This window comes from Streptopelia decaocto (assembly GCF_964273445.1).
Source record: "Streptopelia decaocto genome assembly, chromosome: 1".
NCBI lineage: Eukaryota > Metazoa > Chordata > Aves > Columbiformes > Columbidae > Streptopelia > Streptopelia decaocto.
Genome location: NC_138663.1, coordinates 155757841 through 155773954, shown reverse-complemented (window position 1 = coordinate 155773954; position 16114 = coordinate 155757841). Strand labels below are relative to the sequence as shown.

At 37.4% G+C, this 16114-nt stretch overlaps 1 protein-coding gene across 1 annotated transcript in view; it reads right to left on the bottom strand.

Moving 5' to 3' along the window:
* NALCN (sodium leak channel, non-selective) overlaps window positions 1-16114 on the bottom strand; it is a 239407-nt gene that overhangs the window by 26064 nt on the left and 197229 nt on the right. The window contains exons 18-26 of the mRNA XM_082071240.1: window positions 15937-16010; window positions 7696-7797; window positions 7190-7259; window positions 6068-6159; window positions 5788-5910; window positions 3454-3510; window positions 2959-3079; window positions 2729-2860; window positions 784-951 (exon numbers count right to left, since the gene is read on the bottom strand). Coding sequence (XP_081927366.1) covers window positions 784-951; window positions 2729-2860; window positions 2959-3079; window positions 3454-3510; window positions 5788-5910; window positions 6068-6159; window positions 7190-7259; window positions 7696-7797; window positions 15937-16010 — 939 coding nt within the window. The remainder of the gene's footprint in view (window positions 1-783; window positions 952-2728; window positions 2861-2958; window positions 3080-3453; window positions 3511-5787; window positions 5911-6067; window positions 6160-7189; window positions 7260-7695; window positions 7798-15936; window positions 16011-16114) is intronic.

Below are 16114 nucleotides of genomic sequence, written 5' to 3'. Positions count from 1 at the left end.
GCTACAATAAAAATATGCATGAGAAAATTATGATGTAAATATCTTTAATAGAATACAGTATCTACGAAACGCTAAAATGCTAACTAGCTTTATAGCTTTTCTTCTTCTCTATTACTGTCTGCAAATATTTTGCAGTTTAGCTTTTTATAAAAACCTGACCCAACACAGCATTCTGTTAAGGAACAAAATGTCTGTTATTTAGGGTGACAAATAATCACATAGTGTCCTGAAAAAATAGATTAGGTTCTGATCAAGCAATCACTGACTCCTTTCTTGTTGTTATTCCTATAAGCGCATAATCATGATCATCATAATAACGACGACATAACAATGAGATCCAGATCTCCAATGAACAACTGTATTGTCTCTGGCTGTCTCTCAAAAAACTTGGAGGTAGAGACCTCCAGCTTGGAAACGAGATTTACTTTTGTTCTTGCAGAGTGGCCATACCCTACTTCTCATCTTCGTTCCCCAACTAGATCTGTGAATAAGGGGTAGATTTTTATTTCATTAATCCTCCTATGTCTCGATGGCCACTGAATGAATAATATAATTTAGAAAAGAGTTATTACAACAGCTTTATTCAGTACAAATGTAAATGAGTTACTTATATTCCTAATTCTTAACCTGTTGTGTGGTCATCTGCAGTGGTAGCTACAATGAAAAGTAAACAGACAACAATGGATAAAAGATAAAAATACATAAACATTATAGCATAAATGGTATCTTATTACTCCTTCATGTCTTCTTTTTAACAATGAGAACAAAATATCTGGCACATACCAGAAAGATTTCCTTAAAGCCACTAAACAGCTCTCGCACCACTTTCCTCATCTGAGGGACCAGTTTGAAAATCCGAAGAGGTCGGAGGCAGCGGAGTACCATTAAGAGCTGAGCTCCAGATTTGGCAGGGACGTTCTGAGGCATCCAGCACAGGAATATCAAACTCACCTTGGGGAGACAGAGCAGAAAAAGGCAAAGGATGAGGCTCACAACATCTTACTTGACATAGGCACAGTGCAGAAGATCAATAAACACTTCTCTTCCTTAAAATTAAAGGGAAGATTAAGGCAAAAAAAGCCTAATTTGGAGAAACGACTTGGATCTCCTGTGCCCTGGCTGATTGTCCAAACAAATGGGCATCAGCTTCAGTCTCTGTCTTCCCCTTTGACTCAAAATCTATTTTATTCCTTCCAGCAGATGGACCTGTTCCAAAAGAAGAAATCAAATTGGCTGGTTCAGAGCAGGGACACGAACTATATTCTCAGAACAGGCAGCATAATCTCTCTCCACTTCTCATTTCAAGCAGAGATTCTATCCTAAACCTGAGATATCCACATGGGGAATGTCTGTGAACAGTTTCCTCAACAGTTCTTCCTACCACTTTGCTACAGGCATTAGTAGTTCTGTCACTGTGTGGTTTTATCAGATGAATATTATGCATTCAACAGTGTTTTCAAACAGCATAGTTTTGTCTTGTTGTCCACACAATTTCTGATAGATGGTTAGTGATTATGAAGCCCATTAATGACTTTTTATTTTTTTAAAAGTATTTTTAAAGCCCAGGTTATTACAGGGGGACAGAGATGAGTGTTACCAAGAGGTAAGTGCACAAAAAATGGAGGATCAAGTTGATATCATCAATATGATTTAAAACATAATACAATTCATTAAAAACAACAGTGGTAAAAGACAGCCAGCCCATCAAAACAAAAAGATGCGCATGTGCTTCTGACTTTCTTTCATATTCTTTTAAGATCGCCACAGGCACATTTGGAATATCCAAACTACACCACCTAAATTTTCCTTCAGACAAGCAGAGGGATTCAGAGGGATTTCAAGAAACTTATGCACATACTGATTATGCATACTACAGTAGGAGTTTTGTATAAGTATGCATATTTTCATTTATGCTAACAATGGAATCTTTGATACAAATTGATCATGACAAATTTTATGCAGCACATCTGTCTGGTGGATTAATCTCTGAAAGATTTAATCTAAATCCATCAAAGCCATTTTGCTTAGTAATTTCTTCAGTTAGAAAATATTTCATACTGTATTATACTGAGCTCTGGTTTTGACACATTGTGTGTGTTTATTGTCATATGTGAAGAGGAAACAGAGCCCCTTCTCTTGTATATGAATGGAATATAAGAAATTTCCAAAGGACAAAGAAAATGGTAGAAGATTTTTTTTTTCCTGAAAACCACTACTGACAGGTAATTCAATATAAAAAGATGCTGCTTTGCTTTCTTTCTGCTATAGCAACACCAGCAACAAGGATTCGCCCTTCTGTCAAATGGTAAAAGCTTTTGAAACACCTTCTATCAAGCAGAACTGTTGAGAGGGAAGGAAGCAATGAATGGCTAAGAAATGGATAAAGATTCTCCTGTGTAAAAATGCTGAAGCAAGTCAGAGATCTTGAGCTTACTTTGGAATAAAATCAGGTCTGATACTTAAAACATATCAACATATAAACAGTTAAAAGGGACCATACAATGGCTCTACACTAAATTGCTGGGTGCTTATCACGTCAGTGTGTTTTTAGATGTCTAAACAACTGTTTGTACACATAACTGATAAGACTGCACAAGAAAATTGTCAATTACACTACTGCATTTGCACTGGGGTGCAGAGCCAAACTTTTTAATGTCAATCATTTATACATTCAAAGATATCAGAATTAAGAATGCTAAATATACTTCCCATAAATATAAAAACTTACAAGATATATAAATATGTCCATAACTCCTCCAAAGTCCCTAATGACAGCTGTTGGTGTAAAAAACAAGCCATCTGCCATTATCTTCAAATTAAGCTCAATGCTCATGAATATTACAAAAACATATTCAGCAATCTGAAAATCAAAGCAGAGAACAGTCAATTTAGGAAAAGGCAGTGGAAAAACCAAGGTGACAGTGTTTCATTAAATGTCAAACAATTCAGTGACAGTACCTGGAGTGTTGGAGCATGCATAACTCTTCTAAAGGGGGATTCGAACATCATGGAAATGCAGGAACAGATAGTAACGATGATCATGACCCAGTCCAGGTAAGTAACCAAACCCAGCAAGTCACTGTGGAAAACACACAAGGATAACCATTACAAACGTGTCAAGAGTGCTGGGTCACTTGTATTGTGTCTACACCACAGTTAAGTGCTTTCCTATGAAAAAAAATTAAGCTGAGGAGTGTCAAAGATTTCAATATTTCAGAAGTGTGTAGTAAAACTAAGGAAGTTACATGCAAGTGAAGAAGAGAAGTCTGATAAAAAAATCCTCTTCCTATTAATCCTCATCCCCAAACAACTCCATGAATAGAAAAACCTTTTTGAGGGAAATAAAGAAATACACATGTGCATGCACACATACACACACACATGCATGTGTGCGCTCACACACTTATACTGCAGGCTGATGTGACCAAGCAAAGTTATTTTTGCAGTGCTTACTAAAGTTGATGATATTTGGTATTTTTCACTGCTCCAGTAACAGGATCTGTTTTAGAACTATAAAAAGAAGAAAAGATAACAGTCATTTACATTTTATTTTAGTCAGTATTATACCATGCATCCATCACGTCAAAGTAATTTATGTCCAAAATCAAGGCTATGTTTTATCTTGGCTTAATTTAAATGTCTGTATGAGTTTCATTTAATTCTATGTAATTTTAGTCATATTATCAACACAGCTAGTATCCCTCTAATTAATGGCTTACCTGTAATTCCTCTAATGATTCTTTAAACTGGTAGTTTTTTGGGTCTTGCTTTTGTAAACAAGGACTTAATTTTGTATTTTGCTTGGGGGCAGTGGAGGATAACCTGCCACCAAATTTTATGTACCAAAGCACTTCCTCAGGAGTTCTTTCCTTCTACTTCAAAACCTCTTGGCTGATAACCGCAGTTGACACACACAAAAAAATCCTTCCTCAAGGCCTATTTCTTTTATTACTTCTTCAATCATTTTCTGATGAATATTTTTAGATTCTCCATATCTGAATTTCTCTGTGAAATCGCAGTGCTTCACCTACCATATCAAAAAATCCATTAGGCAGCCAGAGAGAGTGAGAACCCCTCTGTAAGTAATAAGGAGACATTTAGGTGACACAAGTTAAGTTCTTGCTCCAGCAATTATTTAACCTTTTTATACAAAGCAGAACAGCTTCAGCAGGAGAAGCTGCAAAAATCCTACCCAGGAAGCCTCCCCTGCCCCAGTGGTTATGGGAACTTTTAATTTAACTTTCAAATCCTTGTAACAAACCATGTGTCTGATATTGCATGTGAGGGTTCTAGCGACTGGGATGTGAAATTGCTACCACTTCCTTAAAGTGACAAATGGACTGACCTGAACTGAGCCATTACCACTAGAAGAGATTTCATGGTCATGAACAACAAGAACACAAGATGCACAAAAGGAGAATGAGAGGAATCTTCCACCGGCCAGGTTCAGCCACTTACAGCAGTCAGTATACAGAATCTACTGATTTTAGTGCCTTTCCACTGAAGGCGCTGGCTTTTGTGTCTTCTTAAGCTCATACCTCTTCCCCACACTGTACACAGTGGCATTCCTTAGCCTTTTGTACTAGAAGAAAATATGCACCCCACCAGTTTGAAAAAGATATCTAGAATATCTTACTTGGCAAGCTGGAACAATGAATAAAGTAGGTACGATTAAAATAAATGGAAAAAATGACTTTAACAAAATCAGTTTAATCTTAGAATGGTAAACATTTTCATTAAACTGCTGATAATCCAAGTATCCTGCTACCCTTGGGCAATCCACAATGCTAAGAGGGACTGACACATCTAATATTTGACAAGTGGATTGGAATGTATGTTTGTGTGTTTTGTTTTGCCGTTTTAATTTGCAACTACTTCATGGAAGTGCAAGCCACAATCAAGCTAGCAGTTGCATAGAAAAGTAGGCACCTAACTGAAGGACGTGCTTCTACATAGGTGGCAGAACAGTTAAATATGGGTACTGTAGAAACTGAGTATCTAACCTTCCTGTTGCTCTACTTAGCAGTAATTTGTTGAAGGGCACAAAGCAGATCCATAGTAAAGCACATGCTGAAACCAGGTCTTCCAAGTGCCAAACTTACAGTATCGAGCTATCTTTTGTCTTACCTGTCTGTTTGCAAGGTGACACGCATTAACCCTCCAAAATGACAGTGCCAGTCATAGACAGAGGTTTAAAAGAAAAGCTGTAAGATGATTTTATATCAAGCTGCTTGTACATAGACCTGTATCTGCCACACTCGCACACACTTTAGTTCCTGAATGTTCCTGGTTTTCACTTGGTCTCAGCTTTTCTCCTTTTATCTCCCACAGCTGAATATCTTCCCATCCATTCTGGGTCTCTCATTATGGACTAAGGAGTCTTTGGGTAAGCACAGTGGGATTATTTTATTTTCATATTTTTCTGTTCTTTGAATAACTGTTGGTGTATAAAGACTTCTCACCTTACGATAGGCAGGGACTAGCAAGCTGGTTAAAAAATGGGGATATAAAACATTACCCTTTCCTCTCAGCTCATGCCTGCAGTTTCCCCACGGGCTTGTCCCAACTCATCAGCAGGGCAGGTTGCTCTAACACGTCTCACCCCTTACACAGATCTGATTTCTTCCTTTCCTCAACAGCAAGGCTATACCATAGGCAACTGACTGCCAGCTTGTGGGATGACCATATTGTACAGTTTTTCTTCCAAAATACAAGTTAGAACTAGATTTCTGAGGCCACTAAAGTAAACACTTGTTGGAACCAATGGTTGGTATGGAATAAACTTACGCATTAAAGCGAGCTCGTACCACCACTCGGCAGAAATTCCTGAATCTGTGCTCACGACCAACTATGAAAAGTGGTTTATCAAAATACGGATGATTCTCCCGCAGCTCCTCTTCCTGGACTTTCCTTTTGAAAGACAGAAGGTAAACTATTAAGCATTATACCTGGCAAAAATATCCCTTATACTTTTTCTATTTTCATCATGAATCTCAATACTTTTTACTTCATATAGAGAATACTTATTATAGAAAAGCGTGCACTCAGACTTTTGATTTTTAAATACCTTTTCATTTCAGCTTGTTCTTTTTTTTCTTGGATCATCTTTATCTCACTGTCTTCTCTCTGGGCATTTCTGTATCTCACTGTGTTGGAGTGCTACAAGGAAAATGATTCCTTTTAATAGGGGTCTGCGGGTTGTTGTTTTTGAAAGTTTCAGATGAAAGCAATCTTTATTTCCAAATGTACAACACATCAACTCTATCAAGCATATTGTATTTCCTATCTACAGCACAAGGCTGCTTATTTTCATCAAGGTTAATTTCAGTTTTAATTTCATGCACGAAGTCCCATGCAGTGCAACTTTTAACTTTAAAAGAAAAGGTCTTGTAAGCTCAGCCAATGTCTCTGAACTGGAATGAATACCATCAAAGTTACTAAGGGCAAAGACTGGGGAAAAAAAGGCTTTAGACACCCTTTCAGCTTCTCAAGGTGGCTGCATGTCAGCTACATTTGCTTTAAAAGATGAGTAACCTACAGTTTCTTTCTACCACCATGCAAAATAGTTCATTAATTACTTCTTGTGCAGTTGTTTTTAAGTACTAAGCACATCTAGAAAATGACTATCAAAGTTTGGAAATTGAGGGACTTATATTGCCCCTTGAAATTTCATAGTCACAGAGATCCACCAAATGTCGTTGTGAATTTGCAGAAGTGAAAACGCACTTAACTGCGTGAAACTACGGCACAGTGAAATCCTTGATTACTATTCTCCCTTTTAGTCTTTGTCCTTTTCTCTGACAGTTCTTGTGTTTGAAAAGTATTGTTAAACTTCTGACGGAAATTTTGAAGTACTGTTTTGCCAGCCTGAGTGATTTGTATAATTCCATAGTAAGGCTTTTTAAGGTGTCCTGGGTAGCAATTGTGTTCCTAATGCAGTGTCTACAGCTTCAGTGAATCCATCTCAGCAAGTGTTTCAAAACCAGTAAGTCTGTCACTGAAATAACCGTGTCAATTATTTTGAGGATAATTCTAAAGCAACTACAGTATTTATGATTTCCTTTCAAGATTTCAAAAGACAAATTGTAAACAAGATCATAGACAAGTCTTACACAAGCATTTATTATATAGTACATATGCTTATTTCTTATATCCTCAAATTGAAACCATCATTTCTATGAGGACTTACATCTTGAGTCAACGTTTCAAGAGATTTTCCTCTGCTGATTCGCTGGCTGTTGGAACCATGTCTCAGTGACCTGAAACAATCATAATCAATTTAATGATACATCTCTTAGATGAAATTTTTGACCTTTATAGGAAGCCCATTATAAAGCACTGCTCTCCAGCCACCCAATACATCAAAATCTTATCATTTTTCTCTTGCTGACATCAGAAGCTTATATGTTCTTCAATTGTTTTCAATCTGGTCTAACATAAGCCAATTTCTTTCCTTCTGATCTTTAAACTGATAGCTTTGTAGTCGGTGAAGGAAATGACATTTGAAATAGAAAGGCATTTTCTCCATTTATACAGTACAATGAATTTCATTATTGTTACAATGAAGAATGTAGACTTCAGTTCTTTGCACATGTAAGTCATTTCAGTTTTTCACACATTAGGTATTGCTCAAATTTATTTTTTTCATTCACCTTTATTTTAAGAATATTTTTAAACCATCCTTCCTGTGTTTACCTGCGTTCTTGTCGTATATGATGCTGGACACTGAGTATCGACCTTTCCTTTGCAGGCTGCCCCTCAAAGGATCCACTCAGCATGCGTTGTCTAGTGCAGGCCCTACAAAGAAATATAATGATGAAGCCACAGAATTTTCAGTATAAATGAGAACTTCTAAGGCAGCATGTTCAGACAAGTCAGCTTGGCTTTCTGGGGAGCAAGTGCACAGCTTAACGGAGAATAACAATAAAAGAGCAATGGACTTCCCATGAAAACGTGTTATTTCCAAGGCAGTGGTCCCCACTCTGCAACAAAGCTGGTCATCTGATGAACCTTCTCCATGCCATAGCAAGGCCCACCTTTGAAGTTTTTTCAGTTTGCTGTAGAATTGATGGTCCCTTAAGACTTCATAAAGTGTGAAAAGGGTCAAGCAATTCACTAATCATCCATAAAACCAGCTTCTCAGCAATAAAGAATGGAATAGTACAAATACAGCTGTCAATTTAGGGCAGCTCCCTTTCAGGGCTGTATGTGACAAAATATTTATGTACACAATCAAGACTTGCAGCGTATCTTTGAGGGTTCTTCTCCATAACCAGGACCATGTGTAGTCTGAAATGAAAAGCTGCACATTGCTGATATGCTGTAATATGACATGTCAGCTCTCTTGGAATGCATTGAGCTCGCAGCATTTTGTTGTTGTAACAGGGTTTTTTCACCTGTTAGTTCATTTGTTTCATTTTGCTTTTCCTGAAATTTGGCAAATATATTTTACACTATTTTGGCAGAAATGAATATGTCATTCGGATGGTTGGCTAGTAAGTGTGCTACAGTGAAACAGGACATGCATGTCTTTATTTTGCTGGCTACAATGAAATGGATTTGCTTAAGAAAAAGGGAGGGTCCCACTAAAGAGAGCTGACACAACTCCTCAGATGGCTCAGAAAAGGCACTTTGGGCAACTTTGGAAAAATATTTTCACTTTCCTGGAATGCTGCAATTTTCCATTTACACAGTGAATTGCTTATTGCTCATTTTGGGCTTTACAATCATTAAGAGAAACTCACACACACAAGATCCAGCTGGTAATATTTCATACTTTTTAATGAATCAAATCTCCATTTTTGTTGAAAACATGAAAAAAACTACATGCTATTGGAGTGACCACTCTGTTCGCCGGTCTACAGTAATGCTTGGATAAATGCTGTCCTTGACACCATGGAATGATCACACTTGATAGCAAAAGGCGTCCCAGGCATGTTCTTCCCCCCTATGACTTTGTTTTTCACTCTTCTCTGCTATTTCTCCTTCTTTTGGATTTAAACACATAAATGATAGGAGTAGGGATCCAAAGTGAAGTCTGGAACAAAAAATGAGAAACTTAGAATGCTTGTGTCACCACTGCCAATCATACTCACATGCTAGAAAAATACATTGTCCTACACTCATTACAGAGGGCGTTAGATTACACTACACTGAATGGAAGCATTATGCCATTTAAGAAAATTACTGTATGTCTTATAAAAAACAGCTCATCTTAGTGAACATGAACACTATAATACCAATGGATTTTAAGCATTAAATTAGGGAGGATGATATTACATAACACTGTCAGAAGACAACAGAGATATCATTTGAATACCTGTGCAATTTTCGTGTAAAAAAATATAAAAATATAAAAAATAGATCCTACCTAACTCCATTAAAATGACAATCCAGTTTTGGTAACAGACAATGGAAAGTTCTGTGGTCTGATTCTGTATAGAGGCTTCCTGCTGTGACATAGAAGGTAACTTATATTTTTTTTCCCTATAAATATAAATTATTGTGCTCTGCTTTTAACTGCTAGAAAGGTTTTTCTTGACATCAAAAATCACTTGCACATAAACTTCTCATGTCCTTGTACACAGGTTACGAAGTTACATAAACTCTTAGTGTCCATACTAAGAGAGAACATTAAATGCTCAAACAACAAATTATTTACCTGACTAACGAACAAGATGCCTTATTTGATCACTAATGGTATAATAAAATACGCTTAGCCATATAGTGTACAGAATGGGCATGCAGAAAAGGTAAGACCTTTGAAAAGACTCTTAGCATTGTTTATGATCTCTGCCTAAGTTATATTCCTAAATCCATATTCATTGTTATTATTGCTATTGTCCGTCTTTTATTTTTTTGCTGTTCTGTTGAACAATTTTTATTCCAACCCGTGAGTTTTGCCTTTTGTTTCCTGATTCTCCTCCCCATCCCACCAGTGCGAGGGGAGGGAGAAGTGAGAGGCACATGGTTCTAGTTGCTGGCTGTGGCTAAACCAGCTGAATCACCATCCCTGGAGGCGTTTAAAACATGCAGAGATTAGGTTCTTAGGGACATGGTTTAGTGATGCACTTGGCAGTGTTAGGTTAATGGTTGGACTTCATGATCTTAAAGTTCTTTTCCAACCAAAATGATTCTATGATTCTAAACCACATGTTCTTAGTTTGCCTTGAAAAGCACCAATGGAATAAAATACCCCGAAAAATAAAGTGTGATTTGGTAGGTTATCAGAAAGCCAGGCTACACGTTAAGATCATACAGAACATGATACTGGAATACTACATAGTTTGTATTACCTGCAAGCAATTATGAGGTCCAAACTTTTGAAGTCCTCTGAACTATTTCATGCTTTGGAACCCCTGAAAAATAAGTAGTGACCGCAGTGTTCGAGTAGCATTCTTTGAGCTAATGCAAAATGTTAAATGCTTTGATCAATACTCCAAAATACTATACCTTTCAGGAATATTCTGAGGTTTCTTGCAGAGGTTATGCATATGGCTCACGCTTGGACTTTTCAGGGAGGCCTCCTTTCCACAACAGGTCACTCATCTTCTTGCATCTCAATATAACACTGATTTGTTGTTCTTCTGTATTGTTTTAATGAGTGAATATTTACGCATTATGTAGTAACTGCACATGTTGCTATGTACTTTTGTTCTTGTTCTCCCTGAAACACACTCACACTGAAGTCATAGTAGCAGTGTGGTATTGCTTCAGCAAAACACAACATTATCATCATAATTCAGCACTGTTCTCACTATGACTCTATATTCTTGCTACATATTTCTATGCTTTGATTATGCTTCCATCTAACTTGGAAAATATGGTTAAATGTGGCAGGTGGTGAATCCACCTGATTGGTGTGTTAGTGTTTCCCTCTTTCATTTTATAAATTTAATTCAATAAGGCACTGTTTGAATAGCAAATAAAACATGCATTTTCACCACAGCTACACTACTGTCTTTTGGGGAAAAGGATACTATTTTTTGAAGAGAACCGAATCTAGCACTAGTAAAATAAAATGAATTATCAATGTGAGTTGGATAATTCCTGGGGTTTTTTTCCATGTTTTTCTTGTTTCCTTCCATATGCCTCTAAAGAGAAAAACAAATAGTCGCTGATTTTCTTCAGTGTCTGCTCAGTTTGTTGAACTGTGGTAACATACTGTCTTTTAACCATAACTACGGTAACATCCTTTCTTTTCTTTAGGTGTTTGGTATTCTCATTGCCATCCTTACCTTGCTGGTTCAGCTTTTCCTCTACCAGATATTTGTATAATAATTATTTTCCTTGGCTTACAGAAGAATTGAAAGAATCAATGGAGAAGAAGGAACCTCAAAGGGCCATCTAGTCCATCACCTCTCTCAAAGCAAGATCAATATCTACACTATTCTGGGCTGATGTTTGTTTAACTTACTTTTCTGCACCTGCAGTGTTGGAGACTCCACAGCCCACTAAATCTACTTCACAACAATGCTTTACAGTTATCTATAGCATGGCAGTGACTTGGTACTAAACCCATAAAGTTTCATACCAATGGATATGTGCATTCCATTATTTCTTTCTGTTTGTCTTTGCAGGTTAAATCCAATTATGTCATAGACTTGTGGAGATTTAAGAAGGTGGTGACTAAGTCTGGGTTTTGCTCCTATTGACAACAATCATCACCTGATCTTAACTAGAGTATTTGTTCTGAGAAATACATGGTATCAAAGCTTGGCAGCTCATAAGCTGAGCTTAACTGGAACATTTGTTCTGAGAATGCATGGTTTCAAAACCTCACAGTTACAAAGAAAGAAATCATATTCTTAAGAGAAAACATAAATTACATACAGAGAAACTCGTTGTAAATGTTTTAGAACTAGTACAAGTCAGTCATGTAATGCAAACAAATTTCTAATACAGGATACCAAAGCTATGTCTTCTACGATGAAACAACTGGCTACGTGGAGAATTGAAGAGCAGTGTTTAACACACTGAATGGTACAGTAATAAACCAGAAGGACCCTGATAAACTTGAGGTCTGAGTCAGCAAAAGCTTTAGGATGTTGCAGAATAGCTCCATGCTATCCACCTGCTGCAGAATAGCTCCATGCATCCCTGCAGGCTGTGGAGCTCCTGTCTGAGGAAAAGGAACTGAGGGTTACACTGGCTCTGGCTGGGACGGAGTTACCTGGATGGTAACTGGACCAGTGTGTTCCTGCCACCAGTAAGACAAACTGCCTACTATATTAAGGAGTGTAGCCAGCAGACACATGGAATTTATCATCCTTCCTCTACTTGGAGCAGCAGAGGCTGCACCTGGGACAAAGTTCTGGGTACTCCAAAAGCAATGCTGAAACACAGGAGCAGGTACAAGAGGTCAGTGGCCTACAAAACATGTGACCTCCAGGGAGACTTAGGAGAACTGGGCTTGTTTGTTTTGGTGAAGAGGAGGTTGAAGCATAAAGATGAACTCTTATTACTGCAGGATGACGGTGCAGTGAGCAAAGGCCAGAAACTATGGCTTGGAGGGTTTAGACTGAACATCAGGAAAACTCCCTCTCAAGGGAGGTGTGATGCAGTGCTGGAACCAGAGTAGGTGGAAGACGCAAAGCTGATCTGATCCAGGGTTAGCAATAGTCTTACTTTAAGTGTGCAGCTGGATAACACAGCCTCTGAAGTTCCCTTCTGACCAAGACTTTTACGCTCCTATGATACACAAACTAATGAAAACGTCTGCTCATTCTCGTCAGACTGGTGGTGTATTATATTATACAACTGTATTAGTGTCCAGAGATAATTTGTTCAGAGATTAACTTTATAACTTTCCTAGAAGCACAGGGAATCTCATTTCTTGCTTATTCTAATATTCAGAAAAAAAACACTGTATTTTGCAGAAATACTCATATGAACACACTCTGAATTATCTTCTAGTATATTAGTAAATTAGTAGAACTGGATACTTAATTCCAGCAATTATTTTTATTATTTTTTCCCCAAGATGCACTCATAGCAGTTTCAGTTTCAAACAAAGGATAAATACACTTTATTGAATTAACTATTTATGAAATGGAAAGTTCTACTTAACCACGAGCTATATTATTCCCTCAGGCCCAGTAAATACATCAGACAAATCTTGACTAGAACAGTGAAAACCCCATTGCATACTGCTAGCATCAGTTTACAGTTTGACTACAGCATGAGCTGCAATGAAAAGCAAATAAAAATCTGCCCATTTAAAAAATGTTAGTTTCCCAAATTGTTATATATTTTATAATAAAATGATTTTTTTGTGATTTTTGTGAGTTTGATTTTCTTATCAACAGACCAGAAAACTTTTATGTTATTCCTTGTATTTTATAAAATAGGAGCACAAACCCTTATGTGAGGGTGACAGAGCACTGGTGCAGATTGCCCAGGGAGGTTTTATCTCCATCTTAGGAGATCTTCAAAAGCTGCCTGGAGATGGTCATGGGCAACCAGCCCTGGGTAGCCCTGCTCGAGCAGGGAGGTTGGGCCAGATGACCTCCAGAGGTGCCTTCCAACCTCAACCATTTTGTGGTGCATGGTTTAATAGAGACTAGAGTCAGCTTCTGTACTACTGATCCTTTGGTTATATTTTGGACTATGTCAGACTACTTTTAATTTGCTCGGTTTCCTCACCATTCTGTGTTGTCTATAATTTATCTTCAGCACTGGAGAGAATGCACTGATTTATACACAACATTTTAATTGGACCTTATCCACCCTGTCTACCCCAGAAAGCCAGTGGAACTAATAAAGAACCCATTCTTGGATAATGGTCCCACAAGGAATGAGGGTCAGAAGAACCACAGAAAACTTGTGTTTAAGATGAAAAGCAGTGCCCACAGCAAGAGAAAGTGAGACAAAAGTGGGAAACACTGAACATAATGCAGCTGTAATGAAATTTACTAGAAGTTATGGTTATTGCTGCTGAGGGAAAGGTATCATAATTTTCAGAAAGAAATGGAGCTGTTGTAATTCAGAGGCACTATTAAATGTGATCCTGTTTTGAAAAAATTGTTCTGTCTGTAACTCATTTTTCTCTCATTTCATTTTCCTTGGAAGGGTGAAGTGCCCAGCTCAGAATGGATTTATGTGAAGAGTTAAGTCTCTCTGTGCTCTGACACTGGTAGGGGTGATGCAAATCACTGGTCAAAGTATTCAGGACAGGAGTTGCTACATCCTTGGCTCTGTTCCTAGGATGAACTGCACCAAGACCTCAAGAGGGCAAAGTGAATGTCAGTTTCCAAGCAAGAACTTCAGAAAATATGTGGTTTCCCTGCAGCAAGAAAGTTTCGGGAAAATGAAAAGACCTGAGACCTCAGTTTTGCTGCACAATGTAGTATTAGATGAGTAGATGAGACACTTAGGATGGAGTGCATGAACCTGCCTCTCTGGGTGGTTGATGGCTATTTATGTCTTTCTTCCTCCAAGAGGAGATGTCAAGGTGCAGTTCAGTACATAAGGTGAAAACCAAGGTTTAGATAGAGGAATATGCACAAGACAGACGGAAAGGTATCTATGTGTAATGCATATTCCATCTATGTGGTTGGTTATATGGAAAGATACAGTATTTGATTAAAATAAAATTTGACAAAGTTTAAAAAGTAGGGGGGAAAGGTAAGAGGTGGACTTAAGCTAGAACAGACTTAAAATTCTCTTTTCATTATGGCAATTTGATCAAGGTGAAGTTGCCCATGGGCAGCTTTTCTGTGTAGAGGCGTTGTTTCAGATAAAAGTTCCTTAATTCAGGTAGTCAAAAATTAAAAAGATGCTAGAAGGAATCTTTTCAGAAGGCACACCCTGAGTTATCTTTTATTGTTCTTGCCATAAACATCCTTTCTTCTTTTGTCAAATATTCCAAATAACTGAGACTCAGCTACTTTTATTGAGGAGTATACAGCATTTATAACTAAAGTAAAAATAAGAAAAAGAATCTCTCGTGTATTGTGAGTTTGAGTTTTCCTGTGTTCCTTGAACTGAATCCAAAGTTTCAGCTGTAAATTTCATCTTTTCTTATATATTTTTTTTTTTTCTGTTTCTAAAACTCCCCTGCACCAACATGGAAACACTGGCAGTGCTCAGGACCAGCATGCTCATCACTGGCATCCATGAACATGATTTTCTTATGCCAGATGTGTTGGAGATGTCACAGTTCAGAACTTACATAACAATTTTGAGGTGGTTACAAGGAACCATCAACAGTATTTGTTCCTTTTTCTCAGAAGGAGATTAAAGACTGTCGCTATACATTGTTGGCATTGTTAATGTACTTTTTATCAACGACAGTAATTCTCATGTAAAACCAATAGTGACCTGAAGAACTAGAGCACGGTGTTACCCCCATATGATAACCTTAGACGTGGTCTTGGAGATGTAGGAGTGCATTATTTACTCATGGTGCTCTTTACTTACTTGACATGGAATACTGAAATGAGTGGTCATTATTAGAACATTCAGGAATTCCTTCTACAGAAGTAATGGTTCTGCAGTCTTCTCCATTGTACGTTTCCTACTTGGAATATGATCAGCTGTGATCTATGCTTTCTAGCACACAACCCTTGTGAATGTTTATGTGCATATCTATGCAAGAACTAAGCTGGAATTCTTTAGGCAAAATAACGCCACTTACGAAGAGACATTTTTTTCTGGTGTAGAAGGAAGATGTGAAAATAGCTGAAAAATCATCTTCCTGCATGATATATTATTCAAATACACACTGAACAAGAACAATCTCTCTCGTGTTGCTGTTCAAGTATATAATAAATCCAGAGAAAAAAGAACAATTTATCTTTGATAACGAAAGCAATAGAAGTAGTACAAAAGGATACACTGTCATAAATATCATACATACAGTAACATTCATGAAAAACAAGGTTATGAGAAATCAGATGACAGTCACAATAATATCAAAGCACTGCTGACTCTTACCTTAGAATTTTATTGATTGCTGTCTCTTTTTCCAGAAGGTTTCTTGCTCTGATGCTGAAAACAGATTTACGGAGCTATAAAATTAAGAAAAAGAGAACATTCTTTTTAATTGTCATAAAATATAGCACATGTATCTGACAGACCAATGAAACATAATGATGCTGTTTATGTGAAATTG